The following is a 27,558-nucleotide window of genomic DNA, read 5'->3' as shown; positions in this document are numbered from 1 at the left end:
GAGCAGAGTCAGACTGACACTGCACAGAGCAAATGGCACAAAGGACAGTAGTGGACTTGGTACAGAGCACTGCTGACATCTCTGCTGGTAATGCACTGTGAGAAACAAACATCTTGTGGAAGCTGAGTATTTACAAGCTCAGTAAGAGACACTGTCAAACATTAGTTTTAATGTTACCATATCTAGATGTAGGGCAGCTAAATCAATAGCAGTCTGGAGATCGGAGTCTGATTAACAGACACGTGGCTTCTGAGCACAACAAACAGTTTTGTTTCAGCTCCATTAACAACATCTAAGATGAAAGTTGAAAGAGATCTGCCCATGTCCCCAGGCACACTGCTGGGATACGACGTCAGTCTGCACTATGGAAAAGCAATCCTAATATTCCAGCTACTCACAGCATGGGTACAGCAACCTGGGAACGACTAAGCTACACTTTCTAAACACATATATATATACATCTATATATGCACTTGGCAGGATCAGTAAGTGTTCTGAAGAAGCAGAAGGAATTCTGGACATTAACAATGGTGACAAATCTTACCCTTCAAGCTTGGCTAAGCACTCTCACATTTCTTCTAATACCTGCAAGTCTTCACACTATGTGGTACTGCAAAGGCTTGGAGGAAGAAGGTTTTTCCACCCAGACACGACCAATAAAAGCCATGAAATGGGGGATGGGGGTGTAAATAAAATATTCAAGATGGAAGACTGTCATTGCCTGACTCAGGAACGCTCAACTCAGCCGTGACTGTCAGGCTTTTGAAACTCAAGTAAGCATAATTTTAGAAAGAATGACCTAATCATCATCATCATTTACCCATCTAGATTAAATTTACATAGCTACTGCTGTTACGAGAGCAGCCATAGGTATAATTGAAATCAAGGCAATTTTGCTGCAATTTCATAGAATACTTTACAATAAGCTTTCTGCTGTAAAAGAGAAAGAATTTGCTGAAACCAGCAATAGATTTAAATACATATGAAAAAAATCTGTCTTACCACAATCATTTCTGAAGGTTCCAATATGATACATTCGCATCCTCGCTTTCCTCCAGACTGCTTGCCAAAACTAGAGTGGGATGGAAAAAAAGCAAACAAAAAGGAATGAGATGAACAGCCTATTTTACCTTTTCAGTAACAAAAATAATTGGCAATGGTAAATGGTGTTAAAAAAACAAAAAAAGGACAAAGAAAAATTGATGAAAACTATTGTGTGAAAAATGCTAATTAGATAGCATCATTCCCATAATATTTTAATTTATTCAGCACCCCTCATCACGGCCTGCTATGTAAAGTCTAAATATCAAGAATGTTCTTTTGTAAAATCATTATTACTTGCAGATATTCAAAACCACTCATAATACATCTCAGTTCTGACAAGAAAACCTTAGTAAATTTTAATTAAACATTAAACAGGCCTTGTAAAAACAAATACACATAAATTCCAAAAATTCCAAAACACTACTAGACACACAGCATTTTTAATGAGAGTTCCCTCAACTCCACGTCACCCCTTCATCCTCAGCGAAGTGGGGGGACAGAGAACCTCTTTCCTAACATTGAGCCTTAACTTCTGACTTCTGTCTTTATGTTGCTACTTTTACCATCCCAAGGAGTGGGTCATGGTCATGGGTTCTGTTTAAGCAGTATGAAATAATACAAATGCAACAAAGTGTGATGGGCAGTGTAAGACAGCCACTGAGGAAAGAAGCTAAAAACAACCTGATGTGCTTTAGCTCATCAACTCTAACAGGAGACTTCTTCCAGGACACCGAACAACAGAGCTGACTTTAGAGGAATCGCCCCTGGAGAAAGAATCATGCAACCCCATCTGAGGGTGCCAGAGCTACCAGCAAAAGAGAACTGAGCTGGACACTGCTGGGAGCTGTGGGATGTGTTACAGACAAATAACCTCTTGAATTAATCCATTTGTGACTGCAGTGGTACCTGGAATTGAAAATATCTGTCTTCACATATTAAGTAAGTTTGTCTTCCTTCCTAACCCATTAGCCTGAGGTGGGAATGCTTGACCCACCCAGCTCTGGGCACAAAGGAAAGTGATTCCTTGCCCCCAGCACATAAAACAAAAACTCCTTGAGAGCAGCACACTGCCTGGATTAGCAGTTCAGTAGTTGTAGCTGCCATGTTACAAACTCAGACTGTCAACATCAATCATGTTTTAGCACCTACCAGCAGGTGAGATAACTGAAGAATCCGTTAATGCAAAGCAGGGATTAACGTGTGAATCAGAAGGAAGTTAAGACAAGAGTGGAGACAAATCCTTAGAAAGTGGGTCAGCTCCATCTGTTTTCAATGAGGTTACGTTTAGAAAGTAGATCTGAAACCCCAGCCATGCGAGATTTGAGTTACATACATGGTCAGCTCAATGGCAAAGATCCATCAAAACACCACCACTTTGTACCCAACGTTTAAAAAGACTCATGTTTATAAACAGCACTCCAAAACTTCTGTGGGATATGTGCACCTAGGGGAAAAGAATTTAAGCAACCAAGCGGAAGATAAAGGACTAACTAAACTAAACTGAAGGAGGGGAGATTTAGATTAGATATTAGGATTAAATTCTTCCCTATGATGGTGGTGAGGCCCTGGCACAGGTTGCCCAGAGAAGCTGTGGCTGCCCCATCCCTGAAAATGCTCAAGGCCAGGTTGGATGGGGTTTGGAGCAACCTGGGATAGTGGAAGGTGCTCCTGCCCATGGCAAGGGGTTGAAAAAAGATGGGCTTTAAGGCCCTTTCCAACCCAAATCATTCTTTGAAACTGTGAAGTTACTTAAGTGAAGCTTCAGATTATTGCAACAAAGAAATTTGTTGCTGTATGGCAGTTTCCAATGTCAAGTTTTGATTTTGCTAATGGTCTACTGAAGGAAAAGAAAAATATTTAAATTACATGACTGCAATAGAGTCATAAATGACATGACAACTAAAGCTTTCTCACTCAGACCAGAGAAACACAAGTTTCACACAGAAAACTGGCATTTTCACACATCTATAGTAAGAAACTCAGAGCTCAAATTTTCATGCCTTCTTTCATGCTTTTTCCACACAGCATGTGATCCAGGCATGAGAGTCCCGTGTTTTTGCAATACATAAAAAGAATGGCTAAACCATTCTCACTCTTACAACAGTTAATTCAGTTCAGAAAAGACAGATATGTCATTTTTCATGTCAGCTCCAACTCTGAGGTGAACTGAAATCTGTGTTAGGATTTCTCTACAAACTAAAAACCAAAGTGAGACCAATTTTGCTACAGGATCAGTTTCATTAAAAAAAAAAATAATAAGTTAAACCACTTATAATTCTATTCCTTACAACAGCAAACTAAAGACAAGAGATATTTTTTCCAGAAACCAAAAATTCTAAAGGAATTATATGCAACTGGAGGTTTCAGGTTTTGCACCTTTTAAAACCAGAAATAATTATTATCAGTTTTATCACAAAACAGATTACAACTATTGCTATATCCCACATAGTTAGGAAAAAGCACCAATTTCCTGCTGCAGGTTGTTCAAGCAAAGTATTTTTGTTATGTCACAACAATTTATCAAACTCCTGGAGGTTGAGGAGGAGTCCTTTTCTTTTTTGTTTTGCTTTACATAAACACATTCCTCAAATTCACTAACTGTCCAGCCTCCCTCTGCTTATGTTGCAGCATTTGCTAATTAAGTAATGGCAGTAAACAATAATGAGGATGAGAACAGTGCTTGGAACAAAGGTCATGCTCTTGGCACTATCCTTTCTGCTCCATCAGGCACTTTACAACAACCAAACACACTTGGAAAAGGATCAGGTTCCAAAGACAAAACCTACCCAGCTAATCCCAAAGAATAAACTACTCACATTAACAAGTCAATAGGTCAAGTTTAATTATTTCCTGGTACACACCATGGATGGTTTATTGATTATTCCACAGCCAAGCTCCTTCCAAAGCAGGAGGCCACATATGGTTTTCCCCAGCCATAACCACCACTGTCTTGAAAATACCAACTTTTAACAGTCTTAATTAACATACACAACATATTTTAGAAATATGCATTTTAAATTTCTTAATGACTTATTCCATGTTTTTCCTCTAGAATACAAATGTTTAGCTTCTCTATCAGTTAAGAAGTTTGCAGATATCAATATACTTCACTAATCTGCCAAATAAAATGAAGGCTTCAGAACAACATTCATTCCCAATTCTTTGGAAATGGAAAAGGTTCAGTTGAACAAAGCTTTGAAAGTGAAAGAGATAAAATCCATTTGGGAAACAACAGCAAACTTTGACATGGAACATTTTTCCAAAGGAGAAAGAACATTTCTGTAACAGCAAATTACTTGGGGAACTCTTTAGCTGGCCATTAAAGACCCAAATGTGAACCATGCTGTTTCTCAAAAGAAAACTTTGGAAAGTACATCTAATTCTGGAAGAGATGAGGCAATCTGATCTTTTGGCACTACTAGACTATTCTGCTGGGGCATCAAGAACACATGGGAGCTGCCCCTGCTTGAGGAAGCTCTCATTCCTTAGCCTTTTTGATCACCCAACAAGACCATGACCACAGATATCACCTCCCAGGATCAGGTCTGCTTCCAGGAAAGGTCCAGTCTGAGAAGCCCATTTCAATACTTCTGCTTACCAACCACCACAGCAGCTTCCCCAGCCAAAAGCACATCCATAAACACTACATCCTCCTGATGTCACATGTGGCAACACACAGAAGAAAACTGGGAAAAACTCACTAAGGTATAGCACATTACACATGCATTAGTGCTTTAAGCAGAGTGGGAAAAATAATGCAATTAAAAATTTAAATTAACACTGGAAGTGTAAGAAAACATGAAACTAATGTAAATTAAGCTCTACTTGCAATAAAAAAAATTGTCAAAGGACATACTATCACTGGTATAACCATTAATGTTTTAAATGATTTAATAATTTAATTGGCATTGTTAATATATGTGTGATTTAAATCAGCCTTAAATTCAATATTGTTCTATAGCTTCCCACTGCTGTAAGCTCAGATAAAGTCAGTACTATTAAACTGCATTACAATTTTTTTATTTATAATTTGATTGTATGCTCCCATCACTTAATATTCATCTATTTCATCTGCATCATTAATTTTCACACATTCACTCAATGGTCTGCAACACTGTCATGGGAAAAAAATGTCTTCCACATACCAAAGGCAGCTTTGTTTATCTTTGATTTATGGATGCCCCATTTGCAAGAAACCTTATTTTCCTCCTGATTCAGTGCTACTCACAATTAAAAATGCTTAAGCAGTTGCATCATCTGAGAGAAGAATATAAGTTAGACTGGCATGATATCCCATACCAACAACTAAGGGGTGTTCAGGCCATGGGATCAGATTGGAGCTACTGAAAAGTAAAACTTAAAACTTCTTTAAGGAAGTGGAGCTTATACAACAAACCTTACTTTGACAAAGGAAACTATTTAGAAAAGTCTCCAACATAACATTTTTTAAACATAATAAAGTAGTTCTTGAAACAGGATGTGTACAAACACAGCTTTTTGAACAGAAATGTGTTAAAAATTCTCATATCCAGCTGTTGTGCAACCTGAGTATTTGGTGATGAAACATCTGGAATTTCAAGACTGAAAAATTTAAGCAACAGCTATCACATTTTACTTGAACATTTCTTGATATCGACATGCTCAAGTTATTCAATACTGATAGCTTTTCATTCTGCATTACTCAGAATATAGTACATACATTAAAGGTAAAAACACAGCCTGTCCTGAAGTGCTTTCAGCCTACAAACAGATGGAGACTGAATGTCTTATTATTTGTTAGAACACTAATTAGCAGGGATCTTCAAATTTACGATATTCTACTACACCCTGAAACAATATTTTCAGATATTTCAGACATCAAAGCCATCAATGGCAGGATGTCAGGCACTTTATGTTCTGTTCTGTATTTTCCAGGAACTACAAAATCATAACATTATCCCATCTGTGTAAATTGGTGTCAACAATGCAGTTTTCTGTGGCTGTCAATAAAGCACCAGCAGGAGCTTTACCTGCTGAGTAACACTCAGTACTCTATTGCATGTAGGATGGGGCCAAGGCCCTGATATACCAGTTTATCAAGATAACGAGCAAAGGGTTTGCAGATATTTTGATTTTATGAATATACTTGTCTCTCAAACTGCCTGTCTGCCAGTCAGGCTGCTTTTAGGTACATAAAGATGAAGATAAATTGTACTTGCCCCTGCGAAGTGAATCCCATGACCCCACTCATCCAGTAACCTGGATGCATTTCTTCAATGCAAAAAGATTTTGTATGCAAGGCCACAACTGGGCCTGGAAGAGACAAGATGCATAAGCAATAGACATGTTGTTTGGTTTTTTTTTTAACAAAACAAGATGTGTTTTTGTGCAAATCAGCGGGGCATACAAGGGCATATAGTGACAGGACATGGGGGAATGGCTCTAAGCTGACCTAAGTAGGTTTAGATGAGGTATTAGGAAGAAATTCTTTACTATGAGGGTGGTGAGGCTCTGGCACAGGCTGCCCAGAGAAGCTGTGGCTGCTCCATCCATGGGAGTGTCCAAGGCCAGGCTGGGCTTGGAGCAACCTGGGATAATGGAAGGTGTCCCTGCCCACGGCAGGGGTTGGAATGAGATAAGCTTTAAGGTCCCTCACAACCAAAACCATTCTGGGATTCACTGAAAATGATTTCATTTTTCCTCTCCTTGCAGAGTACCTCTAGTGCAGAACAGCTGTTCCAGCAAACCCCTGGACATCTATAGCAAAGTTGCTGCTGGTCAGATGCAAGACAAAGTCCATTCTGTTACCACTGAATGTACCACATAAATATATTAGTAATGGCTTGGAACAGCCATTAGTATTATTAAACACCAATCTAACAACTCTAAAAACATAATTTTAACTTAAATTCCTTGTCATTGAGTGGGAAGTAACACTGAGGGAGAACCAGTGCAGTTGCACAACAGGCAGTAACAGCTGTGGTGACTGCAGACAGAAAAACCAGGACCTGCCCTTCTTGCATTGCAGTCATGACACAGCAGTCTACTCAACATCAAAATCCTCATGGGAATAACCTGTTTTTCTGGGCATCTCCATGGAGGTCTCAATTTCACTAATTTGTCTCAGCCCAACCATGATCTGAAGAATGGGGTGTGTGAGGAGCTGCCTGAGGCTCACAGGTACATCACGAGCCCTTCACAGCAGAGGCTGAGAAGCCCCAAATGCCTCTATTTGTGAAACAGAGCAAGGAGATGGGAAAAAAGGTACATCAGCACAGACCAGAACTTTCAGCAAATGCAAGTGGCAGAGTTTATGTGATATCATATGCTGTGCAAGTCCTGAGCCCTTCAAACCAACTTCATTAGAAAAATATTATAACACTTAACTCCATCAGGAAATGGTTTAAAGGAAACCAGACACCACAAGATACATGGCTGAATGCAAAATACCTATTTCAATTAATGCTCAGTCATCAAAACCCATTTCTGCATTAGTTCTCAATAACAACAACATTTAGCAGGTTTATCTCTCAAGCCTGCTGAAGCTTTAATTGGAAATTATTTTGGAGGCTGTGTAACATGCTACTCAATTTGCAGGCTGCAAGCTCAAGATCTCTGTATTAATTACTTTGTACTCTGAACACGATGACCCTTTGAGGAAGCCTGTGTCTCACCTACCACTTTCTGTGCAGCTTTCCATCTATTCCAGGCCATGGGATTACATAGGCTTCATAAAATTATATTTTTGCTATAAACAAATATATACGTGACCCTTTGCTTCTAATTTCATTTCTCTTGGACTTTAGTTTAGCCAACAAAAAACTCTGTGGCACTATCAGCATCCCTTGCAGTCCATAAAACTTCTAAAGAGCAGCTGCTTTAAGGAACCACAAACAGACCAAAAGGAAATTATTGGTGCAGGGGAAATACAGATTATTTGGCCATATAGTTCTGACATGTCTTCATTTTTTCATTTTCTTCCAAGATTAGTCTATGTTAAAAAAGATGCACCACATGCTCTTAGTCTGGAACACCTTCCCAGCCCTTACTCAACATCAACACACCCAGTATGAGTTGCTGCACTTAGGGAGACCAGGACACTCAGCCTCTCACTGCTGTGCTGCCTCTTTGCATCCACAATCCCTTTTTCCTCAGAGTGTTTTCATACCAGCACTAGCACTGCCAGAAGAATTTCAATCTGAACAACTCTATCTGAATTAATTAGTTTTACAAATACATTTATTGGTACCATTCCCAAGTTGTTGGTTCACTTACTGGCTGTCAGGCAATGCTACAAGTTACAGCCACCACTTAACAGAAATACGCAGGGAAAACATCACCTCATCCAGAGCCACAAATGCACTGAATAACCACTGCTTTTATCCTGTGCTGAGTATTAAATCTCAGTCTTGATAAGCACAGGGATGTAAGCCTGAAGCTCCCTGTAAGAGAGCAGAGAAAATAATCCTCGACAGTTAGCTGGGAAGAGCTTTCCCATGTGAAACAAGCACACACTCGGAGTATCATATTGTGACTGTAATTTTTACAGTCACACAGTAAGAAATTTAAATCCTAATTATTGCAACAATTATCACAATTCAGAACCTTATTGGCAACTGCCAGTTTGTCAGAAATCAAGTTTACTGTATGGCAGCAGTGGACTGGCATCCATGGATGCAGACCTTGGGAGCTGAGAGAGGAAAAGCACTATCCACACTGCAGACACTGGGGCTGGGATGGAGATGAGAGATCAAGAGCAGAGGTTGAGGAGCACTGGGACAGAGCTTGGATATAGCAGGTGCAGTCTGAGCAGAAAGCAGTACTCAAGCCTGGAAAGGAAGGAACAGTGGGAGAAAAATACTAGTATACCTTGCACTGGCAGAAACTGGGACTGCAGGAGCTCTGAGCTGCTCGTTTACTGTTGCAGTGACTGGAACAAATTCACAAGTATTTGCAGAAAGCAGCACTACAGGCCTCAGAAGTAAAACTGATCTGACTTTAGATGGTACATTTTAGGCATAAATACGTCTGAGAACAAAGTTACATACATCAAAATTTAAATTATGGCATTTTGTTAAACTTTAAATTCTTCAAATTGCAAATCTTTAATCTCACATTCTTATTTTCCAACACTGCCAAGTCCACTAAAAGCACAGTATTTTCTGTGTTTCTGGTACTTCACACAGAATAGATGCAAACCCTATTAACAGTCCCAGTAAGTTGCAAAATATAGTAAAATATTATTCACAAATACTAATACAAAACAAGCGAAAATAATTTCAATCCAAGCTGTTGTTCATGATGCAAAACTGGAGTTCCTCTTTCATTATGACCATTTTCTTGATCTAAGCATTTGTGTCTTCTCTTTTTACTAAAGAAATGAGAAATGGCTTATTGAGTTATTGATGCATCTACAACTCTCATGGAAAGACACCAACAACCATGAGGCCATTTTGAATAATGTATTGTTTTTAGCCAAGAAAGCCACTACACAAGTTGAACAATGATTCCAATTTTCTCCACTTGAGAGATTTTGGAAGGGCTGGGAAAAGAGAAGTGTTTGTTTTAGTAAGACTACATCTTGAATGTTTCAAAAGTTTGTATTTTTCCCTTGGAGGTTCAATTCTCACAGCTGTAGGAGGCTGTCAGCCACATAATTGGCTCCAAAAGTTCCTCCAGGCCCTTGATATATCTCCTATGGCTAATCTTGCTGTGAGTAATCTCCATCAAATATCCTGTTCACATGAATTATCTTCATTAACAAACAAGGTTAACACAAAACCTCTGTAACTTGCTGACATGATTTTCCTTCCACAAATCCCTTGATCCTATTCTTTTATTCCAGCCATCACTTTCATGTTAGAATCAAGTTCTTTTCCTCCTATGCCAAATCTATTGACAAATCCATTCTCCAGGCAATAGGGTAATCAAGATTCTGCCATCTTTGTACCTGGTATTACCGACTGATCTGCCTCTTACCTTAAAAATCTTGCAGGGCTTTTCTCACCATGAGCATCAGTGTCAGAATATTGAATAGATTTATTGTACCTGGACGCAAGTTTTACTCCGCCAATTTTTAAACCAATTTCTGAATTACAACTTGAATACTAGTTTGTCCAAGTCAATGAAAAAGCCCTTTTTAAGCATAGTGAGCCCCACTTTCCACTCTTACTCATTCAAATACTTTGGCAAAGTTAACAAAGCAGTGACTACCCACCTCCTTATGCTTTTGTGGGGCTAAGCCTCTTCCAGTTGGATTCTATAGAATATTTTATTTCAAAGAGTTCTGCAGAAAAAAGGTAAGGTTTCCCTGAAGCTCTGATAGATAGTGGATGACAGGGGGCATGCAAAAAGCATGGACAGCATCTTCTCCAGGTAAAGTTTACAGTTTATTACTACAGTCTCCTCCTATCCTTCAAGGTAATCATGGGGCAGATGACAGAAAAAGGACAAGTATTGTGAGGATGTACCAGGAAACAGTCATTAGACCATTGCCACCTTCCAGTGGCAATGATTATTTATGGAGACTGCAAGGATCTCACTAACAATCAATTGTAACAGCAGTTCCTTATATAATTGTTAAACAGAAGTTGCCAGCCAGTCAGTTCCTAGTACAATGCTGAATTTTGAAAAATGATTGCTACACAAAACAAATAAAACCAAAAAACTTTACAAGAAAAAGGGGCCTTAAACCCCACCATTACCTAGAAAAAAAAGCTACTCTAACTGAAAAACACTGATATGCTGCTTTTACAAAGCGAACTATTTTATAAAATACAGTTCCAATATTCTGAAAATAATCCTAAAATGTACAGAAGTTCTTTAAAGACACAGTGTTTGTGAAATGTTCCAAAGGACAAATATGAAGCTGAAATAAGCAACCTGACAAAGAGGTAACTGGTGAGTGGGGCTGTCAGAAGTACACAAGGACTGACTTTCAAATTAGAATCTATTTGCTAACTATGATCTGTTTTACAAAATGCCTCCATCTACCCAGTTCCTCCAGAATAACTATTCAAACTTGGCTCTTGACCTTTTCAGACTTCTAGAAGGTCTCCAGATTAAAGCCTAACTCCTCATCCTTCCTCCCATTAAGGATTCTATTTTGGTCCTCATTCATTTACCCTCTGGACATCTCAAAGCCATCATTAGTCTCCTGTGCAGAAGACACCTGTCTCTAACCTCACCTACCTCTGCTCACAAGCTGATATATTTATATCATATTCAACAAGTCAAACAGGTAAGGTTTTATCTGATGCCATGTCTGGGCAGCACTAAGCCTACCAGAAACCCAAGTGGCTGGAGGGATGTTTCCATTCCCTTCGGCAGCCTCAGAACATCTCAAACGTGGCTTTCATTTCATTCCCGACTCCTGAACACCATTTTCCTGCTTTGAAAATAAATTAAAAAAAAAAAAAGCACAGATAAACCAGTATCCCTCACAACATGCTCTCCCAAAAAGTTTATTTCACAAGCATCTTGCAGGTCTGGGATCATATGCTCATCAGGCAGAGAGAACATGGCAGCAAAGTTCTTATCTTTGTTTCCTGTGACACAGAATAGCTCTGCAGTACCTGAGGCAATGAGAATGAAGACAATATTGTGTTTTCTTAGAGATGTGTGGTCAAGCCTCCTTTCAGAATGACTCACATAATCAGGAACTTGGTTGGGGACAAAGAATGAAGTGTGACGTTGAGTATTACTTTAAATGTAATTAAAATATTGCTAATTGCAATTATGAAAGAATACTAGTAATTTATCTAAGGCACTATTTCATATGAAATTAGCCTGTTAGTGTCTGGTGACTGCAGTTCCCTCAGCCAGAAATGTGATAGATGAAGTATTCAGACCAGAGAAAGTAACTGAAGTTTATCCCACTCTACTGAAGGAAAAAAAAAAAGCATTATATTTAATGCATGAACATGGATGTATTTCAAATGAAACAGGAGTGAGCTGAACACCCTAGATATCCAGGAGGAGTGCATTCTCTTCCTTTCCAAATCATCTCACCACCTAAGGAGACAGAACACCCCAGGAACCACCCTTTGTAAGCTGTAACCTGCCAGCAGCTCCATATAACAGAATTCTGTGACCCTTCCACCATCTAGCAGCTATTTTCCCTCATTAGCGGTAATAAGTCTAGCTGTAATCTTGCAAAGTAGCTACAACAGACCTGTTTTGCCTTTTTTTTTAAGGCACAAGGATCCTTAGTGGTGCTTGTAAGTGACTTACTCCAAGTTTCACAAAACAATGATTTTAGAGCGTTTTTATGCAAATACCAGTGTGCCATGTCCTCAGTTCTGGTACTCCTGAACTTCTCACTGAGTCATCATAGTGTGATTTTAATTGAAAGGGACCTTAAAGCACATCTAGATCCACCCCACTGCCATGGGCAGGGACACCTTCCACTAGGCAAGGCTGCTCCAAACCCCATCCAAGCCCCCTGAACACCTCCAGGGCTGCGGTAGCCACAGCTCCTCTGGCCAGCTTCACTCAAGGACCTTCAGTCACTCAAGGAGCATTAAGTGTTTAATATCCAACCTACAGTTAACTGAGCTGAAAAATTCAGTCCTATATGCTCTTACTGGTACTTACCATGAAATTCAAGTATATGGAAATGTATGTGAGCTGGAGCTGACATTAAGTCTATCCACTCACAGTCAGCTCCTGCTGAGTCAAGTGAAACACGGTGAAATAAAACTTCTGAGTGATGTACAAGGTCAAGCAGAGTATTACTCTGGGTACTCAGGGCATTACTTGCCCAAGTCCAGCTCAAGACTAATAATGTGCTGCAGTGAAAGCATGTCAGTGCTCACTGTGCCTCAACCCCCAGACACAGCTGGGCTCCTGGCATGAGCTCTCTGCAGCTGATGCTGCTGGCCCTTCTTGCTGCACATAAAAATCAAGTGTGCCATTAAACACAGCCTCCAACCAAATGGCAGAAGCTATGTGATCTGCAGTAATATTTTTGAGATGGGGAGCTCTATCCAGAACAGTCACACAGCACAAATTATTCAAAGAGACCCCAAAGTAACAAGCTGACTACAAATTCTCTTATCAACTCAAAAAGCCGAACTAGATTCAGTGCAGTATTTCACACAGAAATTTCAACATGCAGAAAAAGTCTAAGAAAATTTAAATCAAATTAGCTGAACATTTCTTTCACTACCAAACTTTAGAACAACAAAATAATTAAAAAGTTATTTTAAAAGTCTTTAAAAATTACAGTAACATCAACATATAGGAAGCATTTATTAAAAATCAACTTGCTTTCAACAACAACTTTACATACCTGCAAGGTGGCAAAAACATTGAATCCTTCATGAGCACAGATCCAGAGAGCAGGATATACCAGCATCTTGCAATAGTTTCTGAACTGTAAGAAAAGAAATCACTGATATGTATTCCTCCTTACAGCATCTCAGAAATATGTTATCCAAAATATTATTGTAGTAAAATAATGATTTACCATTCTACCAGCTCAATATATAAGAACCTGGGAACTTAACCTGGACTAGGATTTTTTTTTAACACATTTACATAAAGAATGTTTCTTATCCTTTACATTTTGACATTTAAGTCAGCTTAAAAATTTATTTCATTTAAATAAAATTATTAATTTTTAGTTAAAACATTTTGTTCCAGTGAAAGCATACATAAAGGCTATAAATACAGGACAGCAAACAAGTCCCAAACACAGATATTGACCTGGCACTGGCACAGGTGTGTGTCACACACAGCCACCACACCAACTAGCAGGTGGCATCTCCTTTACACCCGGGTGTGCTGGAAGCTGGGAAAGCTAGGATTAGCTGTGAGACGATAAATATACCATAAGCAATGCTAAAATATGAGGAAAATAAAAGTATGTTTGCCTTGCGGCTAGAACCTAGAGAACTGTAAGCTAAAATCCTCATTTTTGCAATGTAAAGAGATGGTGATTGAGCTCCATCCCTCCCCGGTACAGGCTGCTCAGACAAGGAGCTTTGCAGGCAGTGCCAGCTCCAGGGATACAGTGCCACCTACTGAGTGTCACCAGGGCTTCCAGGGCTGCAGAGGGGACACTGCCTGCTTTTCAGCCTCCTCGTGTCACTGACACAAACACACAGCCCCTGCTGTCCCTGCGAGCCGGGCTGGAAATTCATGGGCACCTCTCAAACATCAACACCGCGGCACTGCCACAACCACGTCTGCCAAAGCTTTTAACCAGTTATTTACAGTGACTGAAAAGCAAATGACATTTTACAACATGCAAAACATTGGGTTTGCTCGTATTTCTGCTGAAGAACCCCAATGAGTGCTAAGTACTCACCAAAACAGAACTTGGTTGCCCTTGTACCTCTCATAGCGGGCACTGGATGACATTATTCTGAGGGAAGAGGAAGAGAAGTTAAATTTCAGTTTTACTCCCCAAAGATCATAAGCCATTAATCACCACATTTCAGTAGTATAATTTTCAGGCTCTAAGACCTCAAATTCAACTATTTTTTTTGTTCTCAACAAAGGATGTGCTTAACCAGAAAATTCAAATTATTACGGTGTTCTTCATTATCCAAAGAGATAATATACAGCATGTTCTCTAAGTGTTTAAATCACTCCCACACATTGGAATTACCCATAGCAACAGAACTGAAGGAACTAAAATACTTCCAACGCACTTCTTGTGCTTCGTTGGCCTTTCATTTTATGGATTCTGAGATCATCTGAATGTCTGAAGCATTAAAAAGCTTTTGTAATCTGGAGTTAAGACAGGGCACTGTCTACACAGTCCTTTGTAGGCAAATGGGAGTAAGCTCTGCCTTCCTTCTTAGAAAAGCTAATCAGTTTAGATTCTGAGCCACATTATTGCAGTAACTTAACTCAGCAATGGACTTGGCCAATGCTCTGCCAGCTCAAAGTGCAGGCAGATGAAAGCTCTGCTAATCTCCACAAAAAAGTCATAGCTAATAGTGTGCTAAACAACACAACTGCAGAGTACTTCACCTTAGCTGATGTTCCCTAAAATGCGAGAGTATGTCCAGTCCATGAAGGAAAGAGTAGATGGTATTTAAGTCCTAAAAAGAAAGAGAAAAAAAAAACACCAAACATAAGCAACTTCATTCACATCTAATCACTCAATGTTACTTTTTAGATTCTGCAATAAATTACACAGAATTATACAAAACCCAAATTAATAGATAGGTTAGGACACACGTAGACTTGAAGAACCCTGTCCACGCTTGAGCTGTGGAAGTGAAAAGAGTGAAGTCCAACTGATGCATAAACACTGACCTGAAAAAAATGGTTTATTAAAAAGAACTCTGAAAATATAATTTATGTGAATGGATACAGCAGCAAACATCATGTGAAATAAGACTAATAGTGCAATACTGTTCATCCAAGGCCAAAAATCGTTGAAAACTTCTAAGATCTCATTAAAGAAGGGATTTTTCAAAACCTAAGCTACTATCTAGGGTGCAGAGAACCACCAGAGTACCTTTTCATAGCAAAGGGGTTATGTTTAGAGAGAAAAACTCTTTCATATCTACCTCAGACCTAGCTGGCAGCCCCTCTACCAACTACACCATCCAACTGCCTCTCTTGCTCAGCCCAGTCCATGCCTGAAGGGAACATCAGAAATTACTCCAAAATGCTGCCTGGCAAAGATGAAAACAATAAAGCTTTAGAGGTTTCTCCCTCCTACTACCACTAGGCAGCATCCCACCAGTGCATCAACTAGAAACAAAAATATTAACACATGAATATTATTTTGCTTTATAAACTGGACTTTACATAGAAGCTGTAATTAGGAGATACAGCTGTTTAAACTTCTCACCAGACAGAATCCTCTTCAGTCACAAAAATATCTGTGCTGATGGTGCAGACCACATGGCAGGGAACAGCTCACTAGGGCTATTCATCACTTAATTTACTGTCCTGAACAGGTGGGCTGTTAGAATCAAATACATGCACAACAAAATCATTATACACCACAGAGCAGCCTCTCCAGCTTGGCCTTGGAAAGTATGTTCTGAATTTTCAAGTGCTGCATTTATCCAGTGTTTACAAAAGATAAATCAATATGAATGCTGGCCTCAGAATTTACAATGGATTTACTTCAGAAAAGTTCTCTGGCTTAATAGTCCATGTTTAGCAATATAACGGATATAGACTGTTGTATCAAATGAAAGGTCAGACGTAATTGCAGACCAAGTAAAACCAATAAAACTCTGATTTATGTTTTTTTAAATGTCATTACCAAATCCCATGAAAATTAAACAGAAGGCCTAGATATGTAACACATTTATAGAGCACTCATTTCACACAGTTCAATCCCATTTTAATCCTCAAAGTTGCCACAAACTTGATTTTATTAGTGAAATGTCTAGGAGCACTAGCTATGGATCAGAATCCAAACGCACCACAGCCTGTCAGAGATGGGCACCTGGCAGCCAAAGGGTCATTTCAGGTATCCAACAGCTCCATTACTGAGCTTTCCTTGTTTCTGAGCAGGGAATTGCCTCAACTTCTCCACCTGAAAGCGTTAGGCACAGAAATGCAGCAACTATATCCTCAGACCATACAGTGTCTTAGTAGTTAATATTATCTTAGGAGTTACAGAATTTATGGAACTGAAATAAAACCCGTGTTCCACATTCTTCCTCCTCCACCTGGAGGTCCACCTTTCCCAGCCAAAAGAAGGACACCCTCAACTCCTGTCAAAGTTGGGCACCCAGGAGAGAATCAGTATCTGGTATTAAAATTAAAGCTGAATTTTTCAGTCTTCATAAATCATTATGTCTATATATGTTCTCCTATGTTTCCCAGTATTTTTTTACATAATTGGGACTAAGATGTAACAGAACATCTTGAAAACGTTTTAGATAAGCAGTTCTGTAGACATGAGTTACAGAAAACCATAAGCAGAACAAGAGCTTATGTTCCTGTTTAATCACAAAGTTTTTAATTTGTATGTGTGAAAAATGACCACATTCTGACTTGATAATTATTCTCTTCAACTCCCCAGAATGCAGCCCCTTTGCAAGTTCACTCAGCAAGGACTGACTCCTGCACTCCACCCGCAGCACACAGCAGTGCTGTACTGACCCACTGAGGAGCTTGATGAACAAAAGTTTGTAAAGTAAGGAGACAAACATTTGCTTAAAGGGATACATGTCTGGAAAGCATCCTTCAGCTCTGACTTCATCTGTTGAGATCAGCTGAGCAGAGCACAGCAAAAGGAAGGCAAAGGTTCCTACTCCCTCACCCAGCAGAAGGCATTTAACTTACACTGCCCACTATTACTGCTCTAATGTTGATAAATACAATAAACTACATGATAAATGTAATTCACTACCCAGCTAGGTGACACAACAACAAGCTAAACACATTGGCTACTCACACAGGAATTTCTATAGCTGGTTTTAAATCAGGATCTGTAACACTTTCCTTAAAAATACCTGACTTTTAAAGCAAGCCCCTCTCCAAGTAACGCAGAGCAGGTGATTTTGGGTGCCACTGAGCACAAGAGCTAACTCAGAAATCGGGGAAGAGCTGCGAGGCACCTCTTCCTGCCAGTGCATCAAATGTACCCATCCAATGTGTTTTACAGCTCTTGGTGAAATAATGTCTTTTTTGCTCGCTTAAAGAGATAGAGCCAGGCAGAATTCCTCCTCTCCCTCACATGCCACTTCAGATTTTAACACGGGAGGGTACAGTACATGGGGTATATATATCCCAGCTTTTCCCAACAAAATGAAAATTTCCAATCAGTTATAGTTTGTGAAGTTTTCATTACTGCCAACTTGTTTCAGACTAAGTGTTTAAAATAGCACTGAAATTACATTTGACATACTATATTTAGAATCTCAATCTGTATTTTTGCCAGCAAGGAACAACAATTAATCCGAGAGTGGCCAGAGATGGGCAGGAGCTGTGGCCACCTCGTGGACAGAAGCTGCAGTCCGGCTGCACCATGCTCCCAAAAATCCTCCTCCAACAGAGCTGAAAGAATTACTTCTCTAACTCAAGGTTTACAACAGCTCCTAATAGGATGTTCAGTTTTATTTTTGAAAACATATTTATGTCACCGCAGCAGTTATAAACAGGGGACAAGCACATAACCTCAGTACAAAGGACAGAGATCCTTTTCACAGACACTTTCAGATACTCACTATGAAAAGTGATGCCAAAGGGCAACACTCAGCACCATATAAGCAGAATACAAAGCATTTGCTGGAATTTTACAGCCCCTTCCCATATCCCTCCTTATAATCTCTTTACTTCTTTCTGTCAAAATCCAACTGAGACACAATTATTGATGAAATGCAATTTCTTCACATGCTCTAAACTAAAGAACAAGGTCAGTATGATTTTATTTTGCAATCTTTTCTTCAGAGGTTTTCATCAGCTGAAACTGAATCACAGGATCTACCTGAAAACTGTATGCCCACATAGATTCTTCAATGTTTGACAGAAAACAACCTTGACTAAGGTTATTTACAGAGAAAGTAACTCACATTGTCTATCCAACTAGCTAAAACTGCAGCTCCAGCAACTCACAGGAAGGTGGGAAACTGGGAAAAGAGTAGAGGGAATCAGGCAATTGTCCATCCTGCTAGAAAAGAGATTTTCTAGATGATAGAGAGGGAACATGAACACAGCAACGACGGTCATCCTGCACCAAGCTGCTCAGGATGGGTCATTTTCTTTTCCTCCAGTTGTCACAGCAAACATGTTTAAAAAAGCAGAGAACATTTCTGTCTTCAAATTCTTCCCATGACAGAATGAAACACATAAAACAGCATGCACTTCACAGCAGAGCAGAAACCAAGGGATGGCTCTGTGGACAGTGCTGCTATCACAGAAGTGTGGCCACCAGCAGCCTCAGCTTCCTTCAGCGCCAGTTTTTATCATCTCCAGCACACACATCCTTCCAGCAAAAACCTTAACCAACTGCTAAACCAAAGTTGGTGTAAAAACACAGAGATTTTAGTAAAAATATCATGTTATATAAATATATATTCTGTTATGGTAACATCCTCATCCCAATATAGTTCAAAGGGAGCCACCTGAATACTCAGACCACTTCTCATTTTCCCTACCAGATGCTAACTCTCAGAGATACCATAAGAGGGGAAAACAAAAGAAGTATCAACTGAAAACTCACTACACAAAAGCAAAATCACCAGCTAATTACCACCATCACCCATTTATCCCAAAACATTTATTTGAAGGTAATTTGCTCCTATTTTCTTTTTGCAAGGATGGTGAAATACTAGTTTCTTAATTGTTAACATGTAATTTTTTAAAATCAAGTAAGTACAGTCAGCCAGAAAAATCATCATGAGAATACAATCCAAACTCAAAGTTGCTGAGGAAGTGGTGGTGGTCACATTTAAATTTAATTATCGCCATCTTTTTAAAATATGACCAAGATTCGGATGTTTCTGAACAAGCACCACAGTGCAGAAACACCAACGATTAGCAAAATTTACAAGTATGCATTGTTTCCTTTTGCTTTACCCTCTTCTCTCCCAATCTCTGGCCTTTAATCCAAGAAGTTTTACAAGGCTTGGAATTAAAGCTCCAGTGGAACAACAGCGGTCTCAAATATAGAGTTCTGACCACAAAGTTTCCCAATCAACAACTCCAGCCAGCACAACTGTAATTCACATGAGCTGCATCCAGATGCTGCAAGGTCCCAATATGGTCCAAGACAAATTCTCCTGCAGTATTAAAAGGGGGCAAAAGCCTGCGCTGAAATGAGGATGGAATGACTACATCAAAAGCAAGTTTGCCCTTCATAAAAACAAAGCAAAACACTGATGTTTCACTTTATGTCACCCCAGCCAGGTGTTCCAGAAACATATTATTATTATTAAACACTAAACAGGAAATCTGGTCTATTTCTAAGGAAAATAAATTGTTCTGAAATGACCTCATAGTCGCAAATTCTGATTAATCTCACAGAGACAACCTCAGCAATTGCAATCAGGTATTAGGGATGCTGAGGAAGCCATAAATCCCCACAGACTCTTTTCAGCACTGCCTGTCATGTTATGTCCTTCATGTCAGCAGGGAGAGTCAGCCCAGCTCCCAAACAGCTGCATCCAGCCCTGGCCAGCCCCGGCCATGGACAGCTGCTCACTGCAGCAGGGCCAGCATCAGGGATGCTCCCAAACCCCAACGAGCTTGGGCTTCAGAGGTACCCTAGATCCACCCTGAACCTGAAACAAGGGGTCTCAAAGAACACAGACTGGCAGGTATTATTCAGTCAGCCCAGAGTTTTGCTCAGGGAAGGAGAAAAGAGCAGAAACCTGCACAGCAGCAGCAGCACTTCAAAGCCATAGTAAAACCAGCTGTGTCAGCAAGTTCCAGACAGATTGCTCTCACATGCAAACCTGTCCCAAAGAGCTGCGCAAAACCTGTCTCTCAATCCACCCCAAACACATTAAATTCCTGTTGCAAGAACATATGCTTGGCTCACTGGAGGCTCCCCACACCCAGCCCATGCAGGCTGCCAAGCCACCCAGGATTCCCTGGGTCACATACAAGAACCTGCTTCTGCAGAAGCACAAAGGATGACTGATGGGATTTTGCATCCGTACCTTTTCCAAGGTAAGGCAGATGGCAAGAATGCCTATTTTATGCATGTCAGAGCAAACAAAATGTTAGTATTTTCTAAAGATCTGTTAAAGATACAGCCATATTACTGAGAATATACTTTAAAAGAAACACACATTTCTGCCTTTGAAACAACAGTTAAACTGTATGGCAACAGCTTCCCAAATTCCATTGACATTCAAAAACACCGTCAGGTACGAAATCCTCCAGGGAAGGAAGCTGCATGGTTGAAAGCTGCCTTCCTGTTTGTATGTTAGAGAGCTGCTTCTCCCTTTTCAGCACTCTGAGCAGACACAAGGCTGGAAACAAACTCCAGCAGAGTCAAGCACTCACTTGGTATCAGGACAAGGACTTTAACAGCCTCTTGGACAGTGTCTGAATTTGTCTGTATTAAGGTTGTTATTTAAAAAGCCTAGATTTCAGTAAAGCAAACAGAGGTGATTCTTGGAGCACAGAGCACAGGTTGTGTAAGCTCTAAGTGGGAGGCTCCCTCCAGCCCGATGCCATTACTTGCTTCTCAGTGATTCAGCAGGCTCCTTATACATATTGAATGCAGCTTTTATTAGGAATCCTGTCAGGCTCAATAAAGACTTTGTCACCCTTGGGGGGGTGTAGCAGAAGAGAGGAAATGTTACTCAGCACGGTTTATGGTTTTCATTGCTTCCCTTCCTGTTGCTTCATCGAAGGCTGGAATCCGCGCTGTTTCCTTTAGTCTCTGTTTAAGGCCAATTGTAAAAATAGTACTCCCAAATTCTTTCCTGATACTGTAATACCAGAAATAAAAATACAGAAACATGCTGAAGTTCTCCAATCCATATTTTACACATTCAGATAGCTACACAGCAAATTCACCACCTTTAGGGATGCTGGTTCAAGAAGTCCACCCTGCACATTGTCAGCTACCCCTGAAACTTGTGGGAGGAGCAGTAAAATACACTTAAATGTGTGTAGCAGAGCATACAGTCCCTCAATTAAAAGACAGATTATGAGACGAACTGGAAAGCAACTCCTCCATCTTATTTACTCTCCTTGTTCAGTGGCACAGACATTGGACTTCAATAAAAATGCAAGCGATGCAACAGAACGTCAGCTCAGGGCTCTTCACTTAAAGTAACGATTCCCTTTAAAGTAGCCTCCTATTCAGCTGGAGGCCACTTAAAAATTAAAATTAAATACTAGCACTGAGGCACTACTAGGGAAGAGAAAGGATGGATTAGTCAGTCAGATGAATGAAAACATTATGAATTAAGGACATTAAAGTACGTTGCAGAGAATGGCAGAGTTTAAGCAGCACTCCTAAGGAACGAAGACTCATCATGCCATGTAGGAAACACCACCAATTCAAAAAGCCTATTAAAGAACCTTTCATAGAGCATAACAGCAAACTCCTGCACGATCTTACGTCACTGCCTGAGACTGCACCCAGAAACATTTGTATACAATAAACTGGTTCAACTGCTTCAGAGCTATATTCCACCATTCAGAAAAAACAGCATATATTCCAGAAAGAAGCTGAACCACTTCAAGTGACCAAGAACCTGAATTCTTTGATTTATGGTCTTTCAGATGTCCCCAAACTCCTGGTGCCTATGTCCATCAGACAACTATGGATCATATCATGACCATGATACAGCACTCCTCCCTAAACTCTAAACTTCACATTTACCTATACAAATGACAGACACTGTTTTTTTCAAATGAGGAAACGTCAGTCTAGTTATTACAGTACCTTTATAGAGGAGAAAAGAGATAAAAAGAGACTTCATTTCACTCTTTTGTAAATCCAGGAAGCAATTCCAATTGACAGCATCAGTTAATAACAGTACAGCCACAAGCAGGAAACTAAAATCTGGCTCTTGTTTTTGCAGACAGTAAGAAGTAACATTTGCACACTTGGATTCTTATCCTATTTTACGTTAAAAAGGAGCAAGTCTCTCAATGGGGCTAATATAGTTTCCATATATATTATTTTCTAATATTTCATTATAACATGCACATGGCTAAAGGCACAGACTTGCACTCCTAAGAATCAAACTATCCCTAAGAAAATTTGGAAAAGCCGGATCTTTATAAACAGAGACTTGAGAGCCACTATCACAGTTTATTGAGAGAGTGAAAATACTGCAATTCAGTGGCATACTTCTAAAAACAAAAGAACTGAAGTCTTTCTACATGAAAATAAGACAAAAAGTTTCTCTACTCACCAATCGTTCCCCACACCCAATCGAGATAAACACCTTCCACCTCAGAACCCTGGATTATGTTGATATAGGACTTTGGTAGAAAGAAAAACATTTGAAGGAATGAGGGAGGGGAAATGTTGTATTATTTTTACTGCTGTTTCATCACAGAGTCAGCATTTCTGAAACCCAGACTTCACCAGAGAAAAAAACTTCCTTTGGAAAAGCTGATTTTGCAGAGTGAAATTCCAGGAGCCCTGACCTGGAGAGAAAGAACATCAGATGCCACTGCTCCCAAGCAAGAAGCTCAAGGAGAATTTTGAATATCTGAAGCACCGTTCAGCCCTTTTCACAGTTAAGAATAAAAATACAGTTATGAAAAAGTGCCTTCAACTAAAACTTCAAATAAAGTGCCCAGACATTCATTAATTAATTTTAAAATATCTTTCAGACTTATATGCTGATAGTAGAAAAAGCAAGCTGCCTCAAAAACCCTGAGGTTCTGAAGTTCAACAGAATAGGAAGCACAGAATATACAAAATTATCCTCTATCAAAAAGCAGGACTTTATACCATACATTTTTAAGTAATACAAAGATCATAAAAGCAGCCTCTTTAATCTACTCGTGAAAAATCACCCAAAATACACAAGCAAAATGGGCAATTTCAGGCTTCCAATTCAATCAACTCTTTGTTAGCCAAGCAGCTGACCACTTGTCAGAATTACCAACCTCCCTTCTAGAGTCCAAGCATTCATCAAATAGCAATATTTCAGTTAAAACCTTTTGGTCATAACTCCAAAAACATCAGCTCCTATGATTCACAAAGATACTTGCTGCTCTTTTCGGAGGAAAGTCAACATCTGAAATTTCCTTTCAAGAAAAGAAGGAATTGTGGTAGGAAAGGTCAGAACACTAAAATGTTTACGAAAAAAACGGTACATTGTTCTTAAAAAAGAAATTTAGTACAGAAACCTGGGGATGAGGAGAGAGAAGGTGGAGGATGAAATCCAAAGGTCAGTTCTGTGCTTATCTGTAATGACAACTTGGGAGTGAGATGTGCAACTCAGACATGTTAAACATCTGAGTTGTTACCTACAGGACTTTACTCTTACTGCAGAAAACACTCTGATTCTTGTTCTCTGTCCTCCCTCTTGGACTAGCAACTGCTGGTTCATATTTAACACATAAACACTCAACATTTGCAGCATGTTTTGCCCAATGAATGGCCAAGTGAATGCCCAATTCACTTTGTAGCAAGTGAATGTTACAATCAAGCTCCCATATGTTGGGGTGGATGATACCACCTCAGGAACTGCTGAGGAGCTGAGTGGTTCCAATACAGCAGAACTCCACTGGTGGAAGCCATCTTAGCCTTCCCCCTGGAGAACACGATGGTTCCTCCCCAAATTATGTAAATCCCCCCAGCTGTAACCTAACCCCTGATTCCATCCCTTCCTCCTCCCATTGGTTGTGGTGTTCCCCCCACCTCCTCTCCCCTGACCCTCCAGCCATCCCTTTAAATGTAGACGGCTGGGGTCTTTCGCCCTCTTTCACGCTGGAACCCTTCAGAATAAACCCCTGGAACCTCCAGTTGACTGAGCGCTCTGAGTTCTTTGTCTCTGGTGACGCACGAGTTATCCAACTCCGTGGGTGAGTGAGAATATGTGCCTTACACCGGCACGGGTGTGAGAAGGGCTTTTCTGTACAGCACCAGGCAGTGCTGGCTGGAGTGATCTCTCGATAGCCATAGAGACACTTTCGGTAAACGCAGAGGCTTGGTTCCACCCCTCCTCCCCCTCCGCGTTACCCATAGCACAGCTCAACAGGTTATCTCAAGCAGAGAAGGACTGACAGACACAATAATAGCACTTTACTGCAGCTTTATTCCATCATATTGATTGTCAGAATTTTATAAAAATGGATAAGAATGTTGTCATGTTTCTAATGGTACATTTATGATTTTTCAGTGTGTAATTATTTGGAATTCAAGCAAGCGAAGATCGTGTCTGTCCAGAAATTAAGTCCTGCTAAATAAATAATAGTGAAGGCAAAATGAGATCTTTATCAATACTGTAATTTAAGTCATCCATTCAGTATGTAGGTAAGGGAGAGGAATATAGCTCTACTAACTGCCTAAAAATGTTCTGGTGTATCAGTAAAATATGAAGAGAATTATGAGATTATATTTGGAGAATAAAATATCACACAAATGTAACGCTCTCCTACAGTCTTTTTCAGTAAAACCACTGAAGTAAAAGAGAAAAATCAAGCTCCAGCTACTTTTTCCCATAATAATGTCAATATGAACTATGAAGGAACTCCTGTAGAGGACAGCAGTAATATGTTCACCAGTACTTCCTTCTGCATCCAGGTATTAGGATAGCCAAGCCTTAGCAAACAGAGCAATCCAAGAAAGTTACTGCAATGTACAGGAGGCAATAATCCTTAGAGTCTAAGCTCTCTCAGTATAGATTCCCACAAACTTTACTACTGCCTCAACTACTGCAATATCCTCTCACACGCTGGGAAAGGTTAACATGCCTGTGTTCATTGTGTCCATACGGGGCAAACATATCCTCACCAAAAAAAGGGTTAACCAGTAGCTCTTCACATCTTTACTCATAGCAAAGAAATCAGCCAGATTAACCTCACTGCAGCATTTGAATGCAAACTACTGCAGTAAAACTCTAGGAACTGATGTTCTGCCACTTTAACATCTACTTTTGTATTTCTCAGCAATCTGTGCCATAAACCACAAAGCAGCTCACAGATCCAAACTGAGGGGTTATATATGCATATACATATTCATCTAGCTAGGTTAACAGGTTTCAGCTTTGAAATCAAATCAAATAAATGTCAGAGGTACAGATACCTGTGCACTTCCCTAGTCATTACATTGATCACTCATGCACAGTGTTACAAAGGGAATAATTCTAATTAAGAAAACTAACAACTTCAACATTAGGAGGAACAACAAACAAGTGTACTGTTAGAGACTGAATCAGCCACAAGATAATATTGTTCCTCAGGAATTTCTAGCTCCAAATATTGCAGCCTACCCACTAGACACACAACTTTCCAAAGTGCAACAAATTTCATGACTAACATCCACAGAACTACAGACAAGACACCGAGGAACTGCCTCCTCCACCTCCACACTAAATCCAACAGGTACTGAATGATGGCACGTGAGACATGGGCTCCTTCAGCTGGGGTGCAGTATTTGAGATGATATGGAAACCTCTTCTCCAGTGAGCCATTCAATCTTTAGGCAAACCAAAAACCTTAGAGGTTACAAATCACCTTTGATTACAAAACCAAAACAAGCCAATCCCACCTTTCTCATTCCTAGGAAACCGTGATCAACACTAATTTCTAATGCAAAACACCAGAGGTTCCTCCAACCCCTTGCTCTTCCTGTATTAGTCAACCACAGTCTTTATCGAGGTACAACAAACCCACTTTTAAACAAATCAAGGGTCTCACCTAAAAAAAGACTTCTGTTTTAAGACAGCAAGACTACCATTGTCTACTGAAGGTGAAAAAAAAAAACAACCAGTACTAAACTTAATCTGAGCAAAGCTGGGTTTATAAGTAGCAATGCAATGCCTTCATTTAATATTCCAAATTTGACTCATCAGTTCACATTAAAAGAGAGGATCCACACAGCATGATGAAAGACAAAGTCTGAACACAGCAGCAGAATGCTGCAATAAATATTACACCACCACAGTCTGTGGACAGTCATGCCTGTGACAACAGGCACAGAGAACACACTATAGATCCCAGTCCCGCCAACACAGGAGAAATTGAAAGATCCAGCATTGCAGCTCAGACATTTTACACAACTACACTGAAAACTAAGACATCTCTGCTGTGTGTTTTCTTGAAAAGCTGTGCATTTAGAGTGTCTCAGCCTCTCACTCAGGCAGCCGGTCCACTGCAGAGCTTACCAAGTACTCTCTGTCCAAGTGTTGGAAGGAATGGAAGACTTGTTATCTAGTTTCTCACTTTATTACATTAGCATTCACACCTCTGAAAGCTATGTAACTATATTTCATGTAAAAACACATTTTTAAAAAAGTTTGACTAGAGCTTGGGGAAAAAAATCAAAGCACCATTACTATACACCATACTAAACACTGAAGTTCATGACCTCCAAATTCTACACAGCCAGATTTGCTGCATTTGAGAGACCTAAACTAAGCACCAGGGAAAATCTCAGCTTCTCTTAAAACCGTGGTTATACTCAGCTCTGATAGGTTATGAAGTACCTGTTAACTACAGGTCTTGCCTACTCCACAATCACCTTCTACCTAATGTGAAGAGGAAACAAAATAGAACAAAGTTGCTCTCTTGAGAAGTGGACTCCACCAGGAAATGCACACCAGTGGCTCAGGAATCAGGCTGAAATGGTACGTCACACATGCAAGATAGGAGATCTTACCTTTCCAGCTGCCAACACCAGCTGTATGATACCCTTTAATGCCTGTACCAGCTGCACATCAGTTTGGAAGAACCAGAACAAGAAGACTTTGCCAAGCATCTTTTAAGTCACCTATATCAGCATCCATAGAGGAGTTTGCTGAAAGAAGCCTTCCCATCCAACACAAGGGAAGCAGTAAATGTGTTTGACAAGAGGTCAGCAGTCTGACACACGACTGCCAGTTTCCTTCCTACTTCAAATGGGAAACAGGAACAGAAACTTCTTCAGCAACAGTCGGGAAGAACAATTTTACTCAGCCAAAT

General features: G+C 39.9%; 1 protein-coding gene across 6 annotated transcripts in view; it reads right to left on the bottom strand.

Annotated features, from left to right (window-relative positions):
* Positions 1 to 27,558, bottom strand: part of RAPGEF6 (Rap guanine nucleotide exchange factor 6) — a 127,339-nt gene that overhangs the window by 82,458 nt on the left and 17,323 nt on the right. For 4 of the 6 annotated variants that reach the window (XM_085073522.1, XM_085073527.1, XM_085073524.1 and 1 more), the window contains exons 1-5: positions 27,257 to 27,370; positions 15,007 to 15,077; positions 14,336 to 14,392; positions 13,316 to 13,399; positions 1,003 to 1,072 (exon numbers count right to left, since the gene is read on the bottom strand). In XM_085073522.1, coding sequence (XP_084929648.1) covers positions 1,003 to 1,072; positions 13,316 to 13,399; positions 14,336 to 14,392; positions 15,007 to 15,077; positions 27,257 to 27,355 — 381 coding nt within the window. In that variant the 5' untranslated portion in view covers positions 27,356 to 27,370. Of the gene's footprint in view, positions 1 to 1,002; positions 1,073 to 13,315; positions 13,400 to 14,335; positions 14,393 to 15,006; positions 15,078 to 27,256; positions 27,371 to 27,558 lie in introns of those variants that run through there. The other 2 variants (XM_085073526.1, XM_085073525.1) reach the window with 1 other exon arrangement.

The sequence above is a fragment of the Lichenostomus cassidix genome, chromosome 13 (genome assembly GCF_008360975.1).
Source record: "Lichenostomus cassidix isolate B80296 chromosome 13, HeHo_3.0, whole genome shotgun sequence".
Classification (NCBI taxonomy): Eukaryota; Metazoa; Chordata; class Aves; order Passeriformes; family Meliphagidae; genus Lichenostomus; species Lichenostomus cassidix.
Note: the sequence above shows the minus strand (reverse complement) of the source record. Positions and strands in the feature narration are given on the sequence as shown.